At 46.1% G+C, this 21,981-nt stretch overlaps 1 protein-coding gene across 6 annotated transcripts in view; it reads left to right on the top strand.

Annotated features, from left to right (window-relative positions):
- CPLANE1 (ciliogenesis and planar polarity effector complex subunit 1) overlaps positions 1–21,981 on the top strand; it is a 1,992,329-nt gene that overhangs the window by 656,412 nt on the left and 1,313,936 nt on the right. For all 6 annotated transcript variants that reach the window (XM_069221234.1, XM_069221235.1, XM_069221236.1 and 3 more), the window contains 2 exons: positions 4,465–4,682; positions 12,376–12,540. In XM_069221234.1, coding sequence (XP_069077335.1) covers positions 4,465–4,682; positions 12,376–12,540 — 383 coding nt within the window. The remainder of the gene's footprint in view (positions 1–4,464; positions 4,683–12,375; positions 12,541–21,981) is intronic.

The following is a 21,981-nucleotide window of genomic DNA, read 5'->3' as shown; positions in this document are numbered from 1 at the left end:
GGTGAATGCTTCCTGTCCCATCTCTTTATTCACTCGACAGCCGCTGTGGATACAGCTGCTTTCCTATTGATCTGCCTTGTGTTCATTTCCTAATAAATAAGTCCGTTTGTAAGTAAAGCATACTTAAGGTGGAAAACTTGTCTTAAGCAAACAGGATTGAACCACTGTCATCAACCTCATAAGTAAATTACTTACATCACAACGAAAAACAGCTGTATGAAGATGATTGTAGGATATAAAATGAGAATGAGGGTGGGTGACAGAATCTAAAACTGTGAGGTGGGGATAGTCGTCTCCTCAGTGTCCTTAATATAATTGAATAGAATTAAAACGTTTTTCATGCTTGTTAGGACATTTTTTAATTCTATGTCAGGACTGGAGGCGAGGATTATGCTTGTTCAAAGTTTAGTTACCACCATAGTGGACTTAACGGAAACTTTTTAATGTGGAGTCATAGGACCAATCTGCAATGTTCACTATGTGCTCTAGTCTTCGGTCTGTCAAAAAGTCCTTATACGCCATGGGGCCTCTCGTTAAATATGCACCATAAATATTTGTGTTAATGACGGCCTCCTGAATTGCCCATTGAAACCACCTGGCCATGGTTGGAGAAGAAACCGCTTTGAATGGTTTCCTGAAAGAAATAAGGAGTTGGTGTTCCCCCATTGGTCTAACCTCTTCAGTCATCATCTCACTTTCCTTCTGACATTTCACCACACATAACTGGGGACAGTCAGGAAAGGCAGGGTAGGAGATTACTCTGGTGTGGGATTTGGTAGATCTGTAAATAATAAAGATGATATCTTCCGGGGTATACATTCTGCCCGTGATGTTAAGCGCTCTTACATCAGACACTCTTCTGCTCAAGTCAAGACACAGCAATATTGCTAATTTCTCAGACAGCTCTTCCCTACATAGGTATTTGTTCTGTGAAGAGACAACCAGACTGACTGTAGGTGGGCCGCCCCATGGCGCGAGGGCAGCGGTTACGAAGTCTTAAGTTTGGCTGGAGCCTGCCTGCTGCTGCTCACACCTCCGCTATCTGATGTGCTGCAATTTGGTGCTCTCTGCAGCCCAGAGTTGCACTGAATTACAATTCATTTAATTTGGCAGGACAGGTCACGACGGGTCCAACTAAGTTTCAAGCACAGTGGGTGCCAGTGAAGTTGCTGCTGACCGGACTGAAGGGATTTCGGTCAATGAGCAGCTGCTAGAGGCCGACATAAGCCCTTAGAGTGGCTCTAGAGAAGTTTGCAGCAACCAGGAGCGCAGCCTGAGAGTCCGTGTGAGACGTGATGGGACACCCAGTGGAAACAAGTTAAATCCATAACATTCGTGGCAGCATTTTATCAGCATAAAACCTTTAATTCTAATTATTCATCAGTATTAATGCACGTGGCACTCTTAATGAAAAACAAGCTGTATGCATCGTTAGTTTATAGAGAAGAAATCTGATCGAAGCATGAATGTATTATTTTGTAACGCTGATAGAGACAACAAAGTCCATTGTGGGGCTATACTTCCACCTGCTGCAATAATGGGGAAGGCAAATTGTTTTGTTTTGAAAATTAATGCTAACCACCAGAGTGGCACTGTGACACGGCGAGCTGCAGCCTCAGTCTACAGCATTACTGCCAGTGAGCTCACTGGCCCTTCTGCTCAAGAATACTGGCAAAAGTCTGAGAGAACTTACTGTGGTGGCACAGGTGAGTCCAGCAAGAGAGTATTCACTGAAGGTGATTGCAGGGAGAGCTTGTCTGTGAGTGTGGGAGAGGAAGTCATAATTCTTTTAGAACTTCATTGCTCAAAAGGGTCTAATTTCTATTATCTGTCTTTCCTCGAAGTTCATTGATTGGTTTTACGTGCAAGAAATTGTCATCCTAAGTGTCACATATGTCACAGTTGAACGTCACTCATACGTACTCTGAAATCTTTGAAATGTCACACATAAGCAATCTCAAAAACTCAACAGCTATGCAAACCTGTGGAAGGGAAGGGGAGTTAATTAATCCAATGATATATCACAGTGAAGGTAAACAGCAATTGTGTCCTAGTAAAACTTTACAGAATGACTGAAATGTACACAGTTCTGAGGACAATTGAGGAACGGTGCTTATCTGCTGATATAGCAGCGAATAAAACTGTGGGGGGGGGGCAGGAAGCAATCACCTCTCTTCAGGAGATAACAGTTACAGGATTGGATAGTCTTTTCTCAATTTCCCTAGGTTCGTGGAAAGTTTAGTTCTGTTTGTTGTTCATAAGGATGCTCGGCAATAAATTAGAAGAAAGTTAATGCATAATCCTCACCTCCGGCCGTGACATAAATTTGGAACTGCAGGCTAAAAATGAAGTTGGCATCCTCACATTGATTCATGGGAGCAATGCAAGGTCTTCAAACAGAATATAACATGGTCAATAGGAGGCCTCAGTTGAATTTAGAAATGCTCCAACCTTCAAATTAAAATTAACATTTTCCTTTTTTACATTTGTGAATTCAATATCATAATTCATAATTTATTTGTTTGATGAATGCTTGTGTTTCTATTGTTATATATAGTTTTGCAGTTCAAATCATTGAAATTGCTTAGGCTGCGGTCCATTGCCTTCAGTAATGACTCGGTAAGGGACCCGGGATCCCAATAATGATTTTGTGGGGGTTTCCTGATTTCAGCATGCTCGTGCATTTCCAAAATGAGGTTACTGTTTGGTTTGATGTGCTGGTTCCACAGGTTATAGCATCAGTGGCAGTGCACAGCTCAACAGCCAGTGCAGTTGTCATCTTCCAGCGTGGGATCTCCTTTCACTATTGATATCTAAGACAACTGCATTAGCTGGGTGGACTGGGGCACAACACCCAATATAGAGCTCATAAACGAGTAAGTTTATTTTCTCTTGATTCGTAAATTATCATGTCTTTAAAAAAATAAATATATATATGTGCTTTAAAAAAATTAAATCATACTTGAGGTACCAAAAATACCCTTAAAGTCCACCAAAATTCTAAAGAAAATTAAACATAGGGCAAAGGGTACTGAACCAATGACTGGCTGAATGCAAGCCCCTTTGTCCAGATCAAAATGACCCAGGCCTGTGACCAGAGGGCTATTGGTGCATGCCTAAGGTTGTGCCCATCAGGTTTTAGGCACCACAAGCTGGTGCTCTGTTCCAACAATGTGCTAGTCAAAGCAGGAGTTGAGGGGTTTAGGGATGTTAGGGACCAGAATGACTGTGCCAGGGTGCCTTGGGACAAGGTAGACTAATTTGAGATAATGGTTTCTGTCCTCACCATCTATCTCGGAAAGCTAAGCGAGTTTGATATAGGAGCATGTTTGTGAATTTTTATTGTATGAGTACTCGGCAAAAGACTTTCTGGTGTTCATTTAATTGGGATCGGGGTTTGGGGAGGCGGGGAATGGGTAAGCATTGTCTTTTGCCTGGCCAGAGTACGGTGCTTTTTGTACAAGCATCACAAGCAAGGTTGAAGTCCACACCTTATGTCCAGGACTTGCTGTGCAAAGCCTTCAAGTATATCCTACATGTTGCACGAGCAGGTGACTAGCCCTGTGGTGAGAATGAAACAAATGGGTTTGGAAGCCCTGCTTTCATAGCCCAGTAAGCACTGATATAGGCTGTACCCACTAGACACTGAAAGCCAGGGTTTGGGCAAATTCCAGCTATGTAGTACATTTACTTACATTCGGATAGCACCATTTCTATGGCCATGTGGCACCTTCTCTATCCTCCTAGCGTGTGGATCTAGAAAGGCCATCGTTTGCCAAAGTCTGTTGTTTTTTTGTTGTTTAGTTACATGTTTAGTAGAGAATTTGGTTAGTATTTATTCGCAGCCTACTTTGCTTCCCCTGTGTGTCCGTGCAACTGTTTGCTCCCAATTATTGCTTCTTTTTTTCTGCTAATATTATTATATTATGTACACTAGGTGTTTTCTGTTTCCTGTATTGAAAACTCATAACTTTAGCCCTCGTTTTGCTTCAGACCTTGAAAGATCCCGTCAATTTGTGTTGCGGTGGGATCTTTTTAAAAATGTGCTGTACGTGGTCCAACTAGTATGTACCGTTAACGTGAAATTAATTTTACTGTATGTTTTAACTGCACTTTTATGATCAATTGTTTTAACAATTACTGTTTAACATTTAAGTTTAGTATTTAGATTCCAAATGCTTTCTGTGAGTTTATGTTAAAGAGTTTGAGCTAGGAAAACCTATGTGTTTTTTTGTGTATGGGTGCCTGAGCAGACATACTATGTATTTCTTTTCACTGGGGGACCATAGAGAAGCAGTTGCCCTTTGCTCGGCCAAAGTAAAGTGTATTTTATTTGCATAGATTTGAGCAACAGGGTATATTCATGTTTTTATTGCACAGCTTCATTTCAAGTAGTGTCTTTGTGTTGATTATCAGTTGAAAGCTGCTTTTTTTCTGTTTCTAATGCTCGCCGCCCTCTTACAGATCCAATTGAAGACGAGGATACAGATGCCCTCTTTAGTTCTGTTCAAGAAATGCTGAAGGCTGCAGTGATGGCTGAGGCCGATATTCTGTCGGAAACATTTTTACTTTTGATTGAAGCAGCCAAAGATCTTAGCAAAGGTTTGAGTGGCCTAGTGCCTGAAAAGCTTTATCTTCCAGCGCCGCCGTTATACTGCCCTCAACCAGCCTCTGTTAGCGAGGTAAGCTTACCCAAGTCCTTATTCTAGCTATAACATGTGAAACTAGAATTTACCTTCTTTATAGTTTCATGCTGTGTGTACCACCACAGCAAACCCCATCTGTTATCTTTTTTCAGAATCCTTCTGCTTGTTTCGCTTGATGACTTTGCATGAGTCTTTGCTTTCATTTTTATTCATACTCCACATTCTTGTTCCGTGTTGCCAATAGGAAGTTATTATGCTTCTGCCAGAACCAAGTGTGCATACTTGCTTCCTGTCACAGGTAGTAGTTGACGGCTATTAGTTCGTGGCTTAGTTGAGCCCAAACCATAAGTCATTCACTTAATAATTATTCAAATTTGTTTTCATGTATTGGCTTTACTAAATATGGTTTCTTTCTGTGACAAAACTTTAGTCATAAACTCTCCTGTTGATGTTGCACTGCATGCAGCAGTGAGCGAAAGGAGGTGTGTTATCTCGAAACATGGATACATTTCCGTGATATCTAGGCCGGCGCGGCTCCTAGATTCCCCCCTCCCCCCAACCAGCAGCAGCAGCTGCTGCAAATCTTTTACTACAAAACGTTAATAAACTTATGTTTATTATTGTTTTTTAGTAAAAGGGGTGGGACCATGGGCTGTAACAAGCCTTGAGGGAGAATGCACTACACTCCCCCTCAGTGCACATCTATGTTTGGTCGGCTGTCTCGAGCCGCCCAAACACACATGCGTACTGTGCTCTCTCCAGCCCAGCACTGTGTTGCCGGGCTCGAGAGAGCAGGCACAGGCTCCCAGTCTGCCTGGCAGCACCCTGGATGGGCACTCCCAGCCAATCCTAACGCTGCTCTGAGCACTGTCAGGATTGGCTGCAGGGCAGGCTGGGAGCCTGTGCCTGCAGCAGAGGAGTGGCGACAATGCAGGTAAGTGTTTATTATTTTTAATTAATTCCACCCCTAATCACCCAGCCCTCTGCACGTCGCCCCGCCCCTACAAAGCACCGCAATCCTCTCCTGTATTTAGGACTCATTATGCAATACCTAGTTATTAACAACCTGTAGGTGAACAACCATGTTTCTATACTTTAGAGGAATCTGTTGGTACGTTTAATGGCTTATTAGGATACTGAAATTATATTTCTGAAGAAAATGAGTACCAACGAGTGGAAGCTACATGTACTGCAGGCAACCTGCTGTACGTGCACCATGTCCAAATTAAGAAGTTACTTACCTTTGGTAATGCCTTATCTGGTAGAGATTCTATCTAGTCGCAGATTCCTAAACTTAGAATATTCCCCAGTTGTCAGACTGGCCCCAGGAACTCTTGAGCTGTACCCGTGCGCACCGGTAGGTGGTATTGAGCGGCGTCACAGCATCATTGGTGTCATTTACAAAAGAAGTGACGTGTGTGCTGCCCATATAGGTGCCACTCCATCGCGCTGACTTCAGTTTGAGACTATTTCCACACCATAACTACACTGCACGGCAGAAGATAACTGACCAGTGTGAAGATTCTAAAGACTTATGTAGGAAGCTGGCTCAGTGTGTGGTGGACACCTATGGTGTTATACCTTATATTGGGTCCAGGCATCCCCAATTAGTTAGTGTTACAGTGTCTAAACAGCCAGGGCTCTCTAGGGTAGCTCTAATAAGCAGCCAAGATATATCTAGAAGGCATGTGAAGCACTTGAAGTACCACAGTAGTGTCACAGTAACTGATGGAAAGGAATCACACTGTGTGGCAAACATAAAGGTGCTTTATTATAGGCACACCAAACTAGACTATTATTGGTATACCTCCCTCTGGAGGTATGAACACACAAAATATACACTGGTAAGTACTAATGAAAAGCATAAATTAGCATGGGCTCTATAGGGGCTCCAAATCATATACTAAAAAACTGGAATGCAAACGGGTGCCCCCCACCAGAATGTATGAAGTAGTTAGACAAGGGCTGGGGGAGAGTGGAACCCCAAAAGGTAAGTACCTAGAAGATCCCCGGCGCCTTGGTGCAGAGAGGGAAGGTACACGATTTTCCTATAAGCTAACATGGGGACGTCGTGAATGGAGAATGCAGAAACATGACTGCACCAGTGGAACCCAAGGGCGGATTCCGGGTGAGGAGAAACTGCAAAAAAAGGGGCCAGAGTCCAGTCGACGCAGGAGTGTCCAGGTGGGGCAGGGGCCAATGCCCACCCTTCTGTATCTGAAGATCCGGGTCGATGGTGATGGATGAAGTCCAGCTACGGGGTCCAGGAGCTGCAGAGGAGTCCCTGAAGTCACCTTTGAGCTGTCCCTCGACAGTCACCAGATTGCAAACGGGTCATGGTCAGGAGGACCACCAACAAGCACAGGCAAATGCAAAGCAACAGTTGGAGGTTTTGCAGAGCTGTGGAGGACTAGCAAGGTCCTAGGGACATTACCTTTGGAGGGGAGTCTGGGCTGACTTTCAGGATGCAGGAGAGCCAGAAGAAGCAGTCGGAGCCCCACAAGCAACTCACTGGCAGCAGGTACAGTAAGTCGTAGTGAGGCCCAGTCAACACACCTGAAAAGGAGTCCCACGTCTCTGGAGCTGCAGAGCGGAGACTGCCCTTGCAGAGGTAGATTGCTGGGGGCCGGGGCTACTTGGAGTCTGAAGATCCCTCGGAGCAGGAGTCAACAAACCTTGGTTGGTGCAACAGTGCAGTGCACAGGGATTCTCTCCCAGTAGCAGAGGCAAGGGCTCACCATCTCCCATATTGGACAGAAGGCCGAGAGGACACAGGGGATCCCCCTGAACCACCACTGGTGTTAAAGAATCTATGCAGATCCAGAGGACAGAAGATCCCACCTGCGGGATGTCATTGCCTTAGGTAGCTGCGGATGAAGTGGAGTGACTCCTTCACTCCAAGGGAGATTCCTTCTTTCTTCTTGGTGCAGCTGAAGTCTTGCTGACCCCAGAGGATGCCCAGCCTTGGAGAGTTTGCAGAATGCTGACAGCAGCTGGTGAAACTATGTTGCAAGGAGAAGTCTTCTCAGGCGGTGTAGTCTTGTTCGGTTCCTCTGTAGCCCAGCAACCGTTGCAGAGGCCAGAAGCAGATGTCGTCTTTGCAGAGTTCCTGGCGGAGTCTTGCACGAGGAGTCTGGGGACCCACCCACAATGGAGTCTCTAAATAGCACAAAAAGGAAATTTGGTCACTCTCTGGGGTGACCACCTTTCAGGAGGGATTACTGATATCAGCTACCTGGCCTGCCCAGTCAGATGCTCCCAGAGGCCTCTGCACATCTTGTTTCCAAGATGGCAGAACCAAGCGGCCACCTGGAGGAGCTCTGGGCATCAATTTTGGGTGGAGATGCTCAGGGGAGTGGCCACTCCCCTTTCCTTTGTGTGTTTTGCGCCAGAGCAGGTACCAGTGGTCCCTGGATTGGTGCAAACCGGATTATGCAAGGAGGGCACCAAATGTGCCCGTCACAGCAGTCCGGTGGCGTGGGGAGGCTACCCCAGCCCAGTAACACCTATTTCCAAAGGAGAGAAGGTTGAACCCCTCTCCTACAGGAAATCCTTTGTTCTGCTGTCTTCTGCTCGAGCTGGTCAAGCAAAAGGAGGGCAGAATCATGTCTGGGGGGCTGCAGCAGGGTGGTCTGCCTGCAGACCCTGGAAGACTGGTAGTAGCAGAACTGAGGGATCCTCTAAGGAACCTCCAAGGTGCATGGGATCATGCCACCAATAGAGGAATCAGTATTCAGGGTGATTCCGATATGTTTGATACAAAACATGCCCAGGTTCGGAGTTACCATTATGTAGCTGGACCACAGGTAGAGGCCAGTACACAGATAAAATGGCTTCCCCGTACTTACGAAGTCCAGGGAATTGGAACTGAAGTTCGTATAGGCACCTCTCTTTATGCAGGGGCGCCACTTAAACACAGGGACCTGCATTCTGCCCTTTGGGCTGAAAGGGCCTACCATAGGGGTGACTTACAGGGACCTAGTGTAGTGACCAGCAGTGAAAGGGTGCATGCACCATGTCGCACAGGCTGCAATGGCAGGCCTGCAGACAGTTAGCATGGGCTCCCATGTGTGGCATAATACATGCTTCAGCCCATGGGACAGCCCTTGTGTACCTATGCCCTGGGTACCATCTAATAGGGTCTTACAGGGGTACACCAGTATGCCAGTGGTGGGGGTGTATGAAGTACCAAAACCAACAAATTTGGAGGAGAGAGCACAATCAATGGCATCCTGATTAGCAGGATTGCAGTGAAAACAGTCTAAACACACTGACATTAGGCAAAAATGAGCAGTAACCATGCCAGAGAGAGGGGACTTTCCTAAAACCTACATGGACCTTTTTAGGTGGAAAGGGAGTTTAGAGATTCTGCCAGATGCTGTATGACCAGGAAAATGTCCTTGCGTTTGGGCATAGATCTCAAATAGGATGAAGTCCTCCGTCCTTCTTTGGCACCAGAAAGTACTGGGAATAGCAACCACAGTCTACTTCAGATGCCAGCTCCCTCTTGATGGCTCCTTTGGCCAAAAGAGCCTGCACTTCCTGCCGCAACAAGTAGAGATAGTCTTCCAACAGTCTATCTGAGGGTGATGGCATGGGCAGTGGGGTCTCTAGGAGTGTAGGGTGCTGGACAATCTGGAGTACTCACTTGTCCAACGTAATGGCGTGCCATTTAGGCAGCTGATGCCTGTTCCTGCCTCCAGCAGGGTGCCATGTTGTTGTGAGGGCATACTAAAGGAGTTTTGAGGCAGTGACTGCCAGGGGAGTGGCGGACTTAGCAGATCTCTGGCTTTTGTTTACCTAGGACATATGGGAGCCGCAGCCAGAAAAAGGCTGGGAAACTTGTTGTCCCTGGTGGCTGTGTTGGAAAGGACACAGCTGGTAGCCTCCGTAGTAGCCACGGAAGGAGAAAAGAAAGAGTGCCTCTGGTGTGGGAGCATGGTAAGTCCCAGTGACTGGGCAGTGACACTACTCTTCTTCAAGCGCTCAAGCCCCAAAATGACCTTGTCGCTGATCAGGCAAGTGCCATCGATGGGCATAAGGGATACCTGGACAACCTCTGAGAAGCCAGTCGATCTCAGCCAAACATGGCAACGGAGTGCCACAGATGAAGTGATGACCATGCCCAGCAAGTCTGTTGTGTCCAGTCTGCATTGTGTTGTGAACTTGGCTGCATCCCTGCCATTGGCAATAGCCTGGGTCAGGATCGCTTGGGGTTGCTCCGAGACTGTAGGCAGCACTTACGCAACCAAATCCCAAACTATGTGGCTGTATCAGCTGAAGAAGCATGCCTTGTTCACCAACTGCAGTACAAGGCTGTCAAAAGAGAATGTTCTCTTCCCAAAGGTATCTAGCCTTTAGATACTGTCTGGAGGAGTAGAAAGGGAAAGGACCAGGATTCACCTTGGAGGTTGATGTCTGCACCACCAGGCTCTTAGGAGGCAGATGCTGGGTGCCCAGGAGCGAGAGGATGGTGACATGTAAACATCCTGTGCAGAGCTTGGTCCAGGCCCGAGCAGGACATCAGAGAGGGCTTCATTGAAGGTCAGAAGGGGTTCTGTGTGTGACACCCTCAGCTGAAAACAAGTATTGACTTTCACTAGGGGTAGGCTGGGTTAAGGACTTCAGCCGCACTCTGAATCACCATAGCAAAGGAGGCCCCTTGCTTTAAAGCCCCACAAGGAGAAGATATCAGTCCAGCTTCTGATGAGGTGCCCAGACCACTGGCATCAGCCAGGTGCTCATACCAATAATCTTCGTCCAAAGGCTCTTCAAGGAGATCAGGGTAACCATAGGGATCCTCAGGTCCACCCCAGTTATATACTTCCCAAAGGGCCTATCAAAGAAAGGCACGGTCTCTGGATGGTCTGGTTCTAGGCAGCATCAGTGTTGCTGTCAAGTGATGCTGGTCCGGTTCCATGTAGGAGTCTGGAGTGACTATGGGGTTGCTGTCAGCGGTGCTGGGAATGGTGCCGCAGGACCATACCCTGGTGAAGGTTGTGGACTCGCGATCAGAGTTGAGATGGATCCATAGGGCCCAACTGGGGCTGATGGCGAACAAACTGGTGGAAACCCAGTTGAGGCTGCACCTGAACGTGTGGGTCCCAAAGGTGTGCCAGAGGGGTCTGGTCACCTAAATATGAGATGCATAGCCTTATAAAACTCTTTGAGTAGTGCAGGGGTTGCTTAGACTTGGGGAAATTCAGGGGGGTGCTGAGCGGGCTCAGACTCAGGCTCCGCTGGTGGAGTGCTGGAGCAGGGCCTAGACTTGTGGGGTTGTTCCAGTGCCTCGTCTCTTGACTTGGAGCGGCATGGTAAAGTCGAAGAGTGCATCAACTTCTTGGCCTAATTGTGCTTGTGGGACTTACCCAACTATGACTTCAACTGCAGTGATGACTGGTGAAAATGACTCTGAAAGCGGCCCTGGATCTTCCACACATCTGGGACTTGGAGCAGTGTGGAATCACCCGATGTTCAGCAGGTAGCAGCTTCAGCACCCGCTCCCAGAGGGCTCTAAGATTTATAGTGCTGCAGTCGGGACATGCCCTGAAGTCATGGGGCTGCTGTAGGAACCACAACAAACTGAGTGGGGGTGTGTCGCAGACATTTGTCTGTGGCAGGCACCACATGGTTTAAACCCACGTTTGCTTTAGGTGACATGCCTGAGCACACTAAATGCAGAAATATTAGAACAGCGGAAAGACAGGAACTTATGTCAGGGCATTGGGGTGATGCCAATATAGTCACTCCACATATCATTGCTGGTGTGGACAACACCTGTGACCCCGACACACAGCCGCACGACACCACCTACCGGCAGGCAGGGATACTGCTCAAGATTTTGCAGATCCAGTTGGTTGCCTGGGGTATATGCTAAGGTAAGGAGTCTGTGGTTTGAAATCTGTTCTTTAGCTTTTTATAGCAGGGATGTGGAATCTGTGTCTTGTTCTGTCTGTTTGATTGCATCAGTACCATGTTCAATAATTAGAACTGGTGAGCGATTCAACTAAGAAATACTAATTTTGCAGCTGATATTGAAAGAACAGAAGCAATTGTTAAGGTGCTAGATTTGCTCCCTACAAAATAAAAACTGAATCTGAAACCGCCCGAGAAGAGCAGGTCCATGTTCAAAATAATTTGCTATGTCTCTTCCTTTTTATCTGCATTCTCTATTGGATTTGTACCATGAAATGATTATTGCAGAGGCCTGTCATTTTTATTGCATACTACAGTGGTTGTTTTATTTGTTTACATTTTTTCATCCTTTTTTATTTTTTATAACTGCTGAAAGATAATAAGAATTTGAATAAATGACCCTGGGAGTGTATTAAGTATGATTGTTTTTTATTCATGTTTTTTTTCTGAATACGGAAATCTTGTCATTTTGAATAGTGAGCTTGATTCAGTTCCCCCAAACCATACTTTGCCTTTTTTAGAAAAGAATACTGTTTGTCCCCCGAGAGTAGAAATATCTCAATTTCATTTACAGATTAAGTATCTGTTGAGTAGCTTTCCCTTGCTAAGCTCGTAGTTTTCTTGGCAACCATCTTGATGCTTTAATGACAAGTTTTCTATGTTGTATGTGGAAAACTAAACAATAAAACTTAAAACAAATAATAGTTGCTAGCCCGAATAGATAATTGTTATTTATTAGCTACTCCATTAATGACTGTTGTTATCATAGGGTGACTATGGTTAGCTACTCAATTAATGACTGTTGTTATCACAGGGTGACTATGGTGACCAGGTTTTAGCATCTGAGAAAGATTATCGTCAAAAGTTGTCTGGTGTCCTTCAAAGAATCCTTCTTCTCCTGCGTGCAGCTCGTTGCTCAATTCCTTCAGCCCAGTGGTACATTAAGAAACTGAAATGGGCCAGAAAAGTTATGCAAAAGGTAAAACAAATATTGTTCCTTGGCATGGCCAATAGGTGAGAGTGTAATAAGTATTCGCTAAATGTTGTAGTCCTGTTGAGAAAATTTGATGTAATGAAATACCCTTGAATACCTTATATGGAATTTCACACTGAGTGCTTTTAAATCAGTTTTAGCCTTAGAACCTAATTTAAACAGTTCTGTGAACACACAAACATAACTGAATTCTAACCATTTTGTTTGTTTTTGATTGTGTGTCTAATACTACACCTTATTCTCTTCCGTTTGTTTCTTGGAATCTTTGGTGGTCTTGCTGTGTCGCAAATATACATTCTTGTGTAATTTCTCGTTGACTTAGTTATACCGCCCTGACGTTAGTCAACACATAGTTTGATCCTTTAGAAATTGATAGTGTAGGAAGCTAGAACGGTATGAACTATATCAACATGAGATATAGTGTGCACAGAGTCCAGGTGTTTCCCAGAGACTTAACAGATGCTTAAGTAGAAAATACTAATGCTCTCTTTTGTGGTAGTGTGGTCGCACAGTTAGACTCATCAGAGGGTAGTGCAAAGCATTTGTTGTACACACACAGTCAATAAATGAGGCACATACTCGAGGACTAACTCCAAGCCAATGTATTTACATTGAAAAATATATATTTTGTTACTTATTTCTGGAACCAAAAGGATCTTGTTGCAGGCAAGCACATCTGCAAGTTAATATCAAACATATGTATCTATAGCACTTTGTTTAGATTTGGCAAAGTTACAGGAAAGTAACACTTTTCACTTTTAAAAGTTGACAGTGCAATTTTCAGAACAGTCCTGGGGGGTAAAGTGTTAATGCAGTTGTGAGGTAAGTACTCGGCTTACAGTTCCAGTCTCCGAGGTTAGGATGTACACTGGTCGGGGCTCAGGGTGACCCCAAACTTACACCACCAGCAACACGGGCCGGCTGGGTGCAGAGGCCAAAGTTGAAGTTAGATTTTGACTGGGATCCTATGAAAACTGGGAGCACTCGGATACATATCCACAGGCAGGTAAGTACCCGCGACCTTGGAGGGCAGACCAGGGGACCCACAGGACAGCACCACACACACACACCCTGTGCGGCCGGGTGCAGGGTGCAAAGTGTCTGGCTCCCAATTCTTTCCTATAGGGGAACACTCAGGGTCACAAAGATGCTGCAGGCTGGGGCCAGGGGGTTGGTTCCGGGATACCACAGGCTGGGCAAGGAGGAAGACCTCCTGCTGTACATTGCTGGACCAGTGGTTGGATTCTCTAAGGTCAGGGGACCGCGGATGCAGGGTTATCTTTAGGCGTCGTGAATCTTCGTCCAGTTCTCTCGCTGTCAGTTGGGTCCTCTGGATTTAGGTTGCAGGCATCGTCGTATTGGCCAGGAGGGGTCAACCCAGGGTGGACACAAGGTTGGATTTGCCTGGGGACCTGCTCTGGACTGGTGGACCACCTGGACTCGGGCCATGGGCATCGGGTGCAGAGTGAGCAGGACTTGTAGATCCGGGCAGTTCTGGAGTCCTTTGTGGAAGATTTTGTATGGACAGGGCCCTTCCTTCTGGACGTCTTCGTCCTCTGGTGGGAAGGCAGTTCTCTCGGGGTTTGGAGAGGTCACTGGTCCTGTAGGATGCATCTCCTTTTGGTAGCAGAGTCCTTGAAGCTGCAGACAGGACGGGAGGTCTGGGGCCAAGTCAGTTGTCGTCTGGAGTCTTCACTGCTGGGGGTTCCGCTTAGCAGTCCTTCTAATTTCTTCTTCTTTTGAGGTCATCAGGAATCTGAGAACTAGGTTCATGGGAGCCCTTAAATCCTGGATTTAGGGGTGTTACAGCGGTCAGAGAGCAGTAGCCAATGGCCACTGTCCCGGAGGGTGACTACATTCTTAGGGTGCCCTCTCCCTTTGGGGAGGGGACACAGACCTAACCCGATTGGTCCCTGTCCTGCAAACCAAGATGGAGGATTCTAAAGGGAGGGTGCCACTTCAACTCGGGACATCTATGGGGTGGTCCTAGCTGGAGTGGTCACTCCTCCCTGTTTTACCTAATTGTTCTGACGGACCTGCTGCCAAAAGTGGGGCCTCGTCCAGGGGGCAGGCATCTCCACTAGCTGGAGTGCCCTGGGGCAGTGTAACAGGAGGCCTGAGCCATCGAGGCTCACCACCAAGTGTTACAGTTCCTGCAGGGGCGAGGTGTGAAGCACCTCCACCCAGAGCAGACTTTGTTTCTGGCCTCAGAGAGCACAAAGGATTTCACCCCATGTGGCCAGAAACTTGTCTGGTAGTGGCAGGCTGGCACAGACTGATCAGTCCTGCACTAAAGAGTTGGTTAAAATGCAAGGGGCACCTCTAAGATGCCCTCTGGGTGCATTTTACAATAAATCCAATACATGCCTCAGTGTGGGTTTATTGTGCTGTGAAGTTTGATGCGAAACTTCCCAGATTTCAGTGAAGCCATCATGGAGCTGTGGAGTTCGTAATCACAACCCAGCCCATGTACTTAATATGCCACACTGCACTTACAATGTCTAAGAATGGACTTAGACACTGTAGGGGCATATTGCTCATGCAGCTATGCCCTCGCCTGTGATGTAGTGCACCCTGCCTTAGGGCTGTAAGGTCTGCTAGATGGGTGACTTACCTATGTCACCAGCAGTGGTTTGTGAGCATGGCACTCTGAGGGGGGTGCCATGTCGACTTGGTCTTTTTCTCCCCACCAGCACACACAAGCTGCAAGGCAGTGTGCATGTGCTGAGTGAGGGGTCCTCTAGGGTGGCATAATACATGCTGCAGCCCTTAGAGACCTTCCCAGGCCATAGGGCCCTTGGTACCATGGGTACCTTTTACAAGGGACTTATCTGTGTGACAGGCTGTGCCGATTATTGAAACAAAGGTACAGTTTAGGGAGAAAGAACACTGGTGCTGGGGCTGGTTAGCAGGGTCCCAGCACACTTTCAATCACTTCAAACACTGTAGGCCCTCACCTGTGGTATAGTGCACCCTGACTTAGGACTGTAAGGCCTGCTAGAGGTATAACCTACATATGCCACAGGCAGTGGTTTGTGGCCATGCACCCTAAGGGGGATGCCATGTCGACTTTTCCTTTTTCTCCTCAGCAACACACACAAGCTGCAGTGGCAGTGTGCATATGTTTGCTGAGGGGCCCTTAGGGTGGCACAATACTTGCTGCAGCCCTTAGGGACCCTCCCTGGCCACAGGGCTCTTGGTACCATGAGTACCTTTTACAAGGGACCTAGCTGTGTGCCAGGGGTGTGCCAATTTGGGAAAGAACACTGGTGCTGAGGCCTGGTTAGCAGGACACCTTGTATCACACTGTCAAGTCGGCATCAATATCACACAAGACGTGGGGGGGAGGCGCGCATATTCCTTAACTTAGAATTCTCCCGATGCTAGACTGGATCCAGAAAAAAGTTATCAGCAGTACCTCTGCACTTTGATAGAGGGTATTGTGTGACTCCATATTGACGTTGTCCACTGGATATGACGTCAACAGAGTCCATATAATCCTTCCTCTGCATTGACGTTCGTTTTCTTCTTTTCCATGCTTCCCCGCAGATCCGAAGAAGCGGATCCTCTGGCTATTTTTGGTCTCTTTCTTGACGGTCTTCCGTCAGTTGGAACAGTGTGTATGACTTCTGGCTTTAAGCCTTGTGGGTCCTATGCTTGACAGATGTTTGTCAGGGACCCCCATTCTGTCTGCATTTGGTGCATAGGTGCCCATTATGACTCAGTTGTCAGTGTTTCCAGGACTCCTTTAGATGTCAAAGTCCTTCTCCATCTAAAGTCTGTCCATGCGAACACTGCAGTAGCCATTTGTGTGTGGCTCCAGCGACGTCTCAAGATAAGTGTCTTCTGCAGTGAAAGTCGCGCCATCCTCCAACTTCACCGCTTCCACACAGCTCTTCTCATTCTTCTGTGGAGGAGTCCGTGCAGGAGTCTGCCCCGCTCCTTCCTGTTTTTCCTGAAACTGGGGCCACTCTGGCCCAGATACGGGGCTATCATACATCCCTGCACGCCATTTTTGGGCCCACCCTTTCCCTGGAGAGCCTTCAGGCCCCAAGGAGGTGGAGGGTGCCCTGACGGGGTATTCAGCGGCGGCTTTGCCCTCTGAGCCCGTTGGGCCCCCTGGCTCTGTCACTGGAGTTGTTTTGGTGCCAGTGCAGGGCCTTCTATGGCTTCCACTTCCCACGCTTGTCTCTTCCCTGCTGGCTCCATTGCCCGTGTCGAATTCTGCTTTGCAGACTCTGGTGGTGGTGGTGCCGTTGACTTCGATGGGAGTCTCAATGACGTTAACCGACTCACCTTCGAACGTTGAGGTTTCACCTTCACAACGTCGATCCTGACACCAGGAGCAGAGCTGATGGAATCAGCTATCTCCGATTCTTGCCCAATGTCTTCTGGAGCCCATCCTCCAGTTCCACAATCGGAGGAGCATGGCTTGCCTCTTGCTTCCGACACCATTCCAAATACACAATCAGATTGGTTATTTGAATTGGGCAACGCTAGTGGTCTGGACTCCTTCCCAACCTCAAAGTCCTGTCGCCACCTGGGTTGGCTACAGAGGCAAGTTAAGATATGTTAAAACGTGTTTTGAAGGTGTTGGATTTACAGTTTCCTACTGTTCAGTTGTCAAAGCATCCTTTACTTGATGTCCTACATCCTGACCAGTCTTCTGTAGAGCCTGTCCTTACTTATTGTGAGACTCTTTACGATATACTCTTGGGGGTTTGGGCCCAGTCAGAATCTGGCCCTCTAGTGGAACGCTCTATTTCACATAGACACAGACCAGCCCCCAAGGGTCCATCTTCCCTCTGTTGGCATCCGACTACTCAAAGCTTTGTGGACAGAGTCCTACTCATGTCCCTCCAGAGTGAGAGGCCAGGCAGCTTGACACTTCTGGTAGGTGTATTTTAGTTTCATCTAGCTCTGTCCGGTGTTCTATCAACAGTTCTTGTGTCCTTGCTCACTTCTCCCATGTCTTGTGGGATTCAGTGGAGCGTATTTTGCCCTTCCCTTCTTAAGTTACAGACTTCATTTGAGGAGGCTATCGATGTCCACTTCCATAGAAGAAAAAGGACATTGCCACCAGCCCAGTACCTCCACCTTTTCCACGCTCTCCTCCACCACATCATTCACACTCGGAGGCAGACGATTTAATGCCCCAAACTCCATTTGGGTCACCAAACTCCTATGTAGAGGTCAGGGGAGGGAGGATGACACACAGCAGCCACCATTAGATCCTAGGGACACATATGATATTGTCCCATCAGCGGAAACAGATCCTGATTTATATCCTGCAAAACCATCTCCACCAGATGACACTACATCTTTTAATGAGCTGGTAGCTAGGGCGGCTGCATACCATCAGGTCCCATTGCATAAGGACCCCACAGAAGATGATTTTCTTTTCAAAACCTTTTCTTCCACCACTAGGACATTTCATTATCTGCCCATGTTAAAGAGGATGATGCGGCATGCGGATAACATTTTTAAAAATCCTGTTTGTGCCCAATAATTACACCCGAGGTTGACAAAAAATATAAACAAGCCCCATCAGATCCTGCTTATGCTAAGGGACAGATTTCTCCAGATTCCTTAGTAGTCTCCAATGCTTGTAAAAGAGCTAATTGTCAAACTTCTGGGGATGCACCTTCTCCTGACAAAGCTCATTAACACTTCGGGCAAAAGGGTGGGGGTTCAAGCAGCCAACCACTGGAGGACTGCCAACACACAAGCCCTTTTGGCAAGATATGACAGAACACACTGGGGTGAGATGGAAGGTCTTATTCAACATCTCCCAGAAGAATTTAAAAAGAAGGGACACCAACTCGTACAGGAGGGCAATTTGGTTTCCAACAATTTTAATAAATCTGCTCTTGATGTGGGAGATGCAGCTGCCAGGGGAATAATCACAAGTGTATTATTATGCTGTCACACATGGCTGCGTATATCAGGTTTTAAACCTGAAGTCCAACAAACGCTGTTAAGTTCCTCCTTTGATCAGGTAAATCTTTTTAGTCCTCAAGTAACCAAGCTCTAGAAAAAATAAAATAAAGATGCTGATGTTACAAAGTCTATGGAAGCTCTTCAGACTTCTGGAAGCCGAGGCTCTTTTCGTAAAACGGCTTTCAAACAAAGTAACAAACAAGCAGCATCAGAACCCTCTACCTCTTTCAGACAGCAACATTCAGCATCCCTTTCAAAAGGTTTTTATAGAGGATCATATAGAGGAAACAATTCTGAAGGTAGAGCAAGAGGTGCCTCCACTTGTACCACCACTTCCACCTCAAAACAGTAACTCTCTCCTCATTCCCTCTGATCACACAACACCTGTTGAGGGACATTTACAGCAGTTTTTCCCCAGCTGGCAAAATATAACAGACCAGCAGGTTTTGGACATTATCCAACATAACCACACCTCCAAATATTCCACCAAAAAAGCACAAACTCCCTCTAGAACATCTCCAATTGTTAAATCAAGAGGTACAGGCTTTCCTTCACAAAGGAGCAATAGTTCCCAATCATCAAAAGGGAAAAGGAGTTTATTCAATGTATTTTCACATTCCCAATTCTAGATCTCAGACTACTGAATCAATACATCCTATCAGAGCATTTTCATATGGTACAGGTTTAATACTACTATTACAACAGAGACTTTATGTCTGCCCTAGATCTAAAGGATGCTTATTTCCATATCCCAATACATCCGTCACACAAACAATATCACAGATTTGTCATACAAGGCAGACATTAGCAGTTCAAAGTTCTCCCATTCAGAGTAACAACTGCACCTTGCAGTAGTCGCAGCATATCTACGCAGACAAAGTATTCATGTCTTCCCAAATCTGGACGATTGGCTTATCAAATCCAGTTCCCTTAAGCAATATCTGCAGCACACACAGACAACCATTCATCTCCTACACCAGTTAGGGCTTACCGCCAACATACAAAAATCACACCTACAACTTTCTCAGATATAGCCCTCCATAGGAGCTGTTCTCAAAACACACATAGGATTATCTTACCCCAATACAATCAGGGTTCAGAATATAACAACTTTGAGTCAACTATTACCCAATCAACATGTTCCAGTACAGACAATCCAAAAAATTCTAGGGATGATGGCAACTTGTATTTCAGCAGTCCCATATGCAAGACCACACGTTCATCCACTACTGGAGTGTCTGGCAAGTCAATGGTCTCAAGCACAGGGTCAATTACATGATCTAGTGTTGGTAGACAGCTGCACCCACTCTTCTCTGCGATGGTGGAACACACAAAATTGAACAAAAGGGTGGCTGTTTCAAGACCCGGTTCCCCAGCTCACCAAACATCAAGCTCTACACATAAATGACTTAAAGCTTCAGGCAATTCACCTAGCACTCAAAGCTTTTCTAGTACACCTCCAAAGCAAGACTGTCCTAGTCCGGAAAGACAATACAACAGCCATGTTTATTTACAAAAACAGGGGGGGGACACACTCTGCAGTTGTCTCGACTAGCTCAGACAATCTGGCACTAGGCAGTTCGACACCGCATTCAGCTGTTAGCAGAACACCTCCTAGGGACGGACAACAATCTTGCCAACCTACTCAGAAAGACACGGCAGCAAGTTCTCGAGTGGGAACTCCACCCTCAAGTCCTACAAAAATACTTCCATCGGTGGGGATTTCCACACATAGATCTGTTCGCAACAGCAAACAAGTTAAAACACCCAAACTTTGCCTCCAGGCTCCCACACCCCCTCTCCAAGGGCAATGCTCTATGGATGAATAGGTCAGGGATATTTGCTTACACTTTTCCACTTCTCCCTCTCCTTCGCTTTGTGGTGAGGATGCTTAGACAAATCTCTCTCATCCTTATTCTGGTGGATCCCACTAGGGCACGTCAACCATCAAACACTGCTCGAACTTTCAGTAGTTCTAAACGAGAAGCTCCCCCTCCGCCCGATACCTATGCTTACCTCCTGAAGGCATGACCATTCTTAAGGAAACACACCAACCCACAACTAGAGCAGGCTATGCCGCTAAATGGAAAAGGTTTGTTATTTATTCTCAAATCAAACAAATTGATCCTTTTAATGTAACTGTTCAAGATATTGTTTGCTATTTGCTCTACCTGCAAACTTGTGGCCTAGCATATACTCCAATACAACTTCATTTGACAGCAATTGCAGTTTATCTACAAAATAGGTAACATTTAACATTATTCAAAATCCCACTCAATAAAGCATTTATGGAAGGCCTTGAAAGAGTGATTCCACCCACAGTGCCTCCAGCACCAACATGGAATCTTAATATTGTTCTTACAAGACTTATAGGACCTCCATCTGAACCTTTAAATGCATGTCCAGTCCAATTTTTTCTTTGAAAGTAGCCTTTTTGGTGGCTATCACTTCACAAAGACGTGCAAGTGAACTTCAGGCATTAACCTTAGAAGAATATTTTTTCCAGGTACATAAGGATAGGGTAGTACTTAGTACCAACCCAAAATCTCTTCCAAAAGTGTTTTCCGCTTTCCACTTGAACCAATCGGTTGAGCTAGCAGTCTTCTTTCCTCAACCTGATTCAGTTGTTGAAAGAGCTCCCCACACCTTAGATGTTAAAAGAGCATTATCGTACTACATTGGTAAAACTAAAGACTTTCGTAACACTAAACAACTTTTCATGTCTTTTTCATGTCCACATAGAGGGAACACTAAGTCTAAGGCGGGTATAGCAAGATGGATAATCAAATGTATCCAAACATGCTATATAGAGCACACTCAACTAGTTTAATAGGTGCATCTATGGCTTTTTGGAGAAACATACCAATCATTGACATTTGCAAAGCAGCCACATGGTCGAATCCACACACGTTTATCAAACATTACTGTGTGAATGTCTTTGCATAGCAGCAGACAAATGTTGGACAAAATGTGACTCGTACTCTTTTTCAGACAACTGCAACACCCACGGGTTAGCCACAGCTTTTGGGATGGCACTGCTTTACATTCTATGCATAGCATGTGTATCTACAGTCACACATGCCATCTAACTTACCCTGTAAGCATCTGTTCATGCAATGTAGTGCTGTAGATTGAAATGGCCCGCCTGCCCACCTCCCTGTACCCCCGTGGCTGTTGCAGTATTTTTATTACACTTCACATGCATGGACATCTCTTACTTAAACTATATTCACACTCCATTCTCACCCGGCTGCGGGAAAACAATCTAACAATGGAGTTGATACACATTTCCGGTATCACCAGAAGGAGAGGGGGTCACTTTACCTTGCGACACTGCCGACTTCTTCGAAGGAAAACAACTTGTACACACCGGACCCAAAACATGATGGGAGAAGTATGCAGAGCATGTGCATCTACATCACTACATGCCACTAATAGATGCTTACGGAGTAAGTAACATAATGCATATATAAACAATCTAACTAT

Source organism: Pleurodeles waltl, chromosome 1_1 (genome assembly GCF_031143425.1).
Source record: "Pleurodeles waltl isolate 20211129_DDA chromosome 1_1, aPleWal1.hap1.20221129, whole genome shotgun sequence".
Classification (NCBI taxonomy): Eukaryota; Metazoa; Chordata; class Amphibia; order Caudata; family Salamandridae; genus Pleurodeles; species Pleurodeles waltl.
Note: the sequence above shows the minus strand (reverse complement) of the source record. Positions and strands in the feature narration are given on the sequence as shown.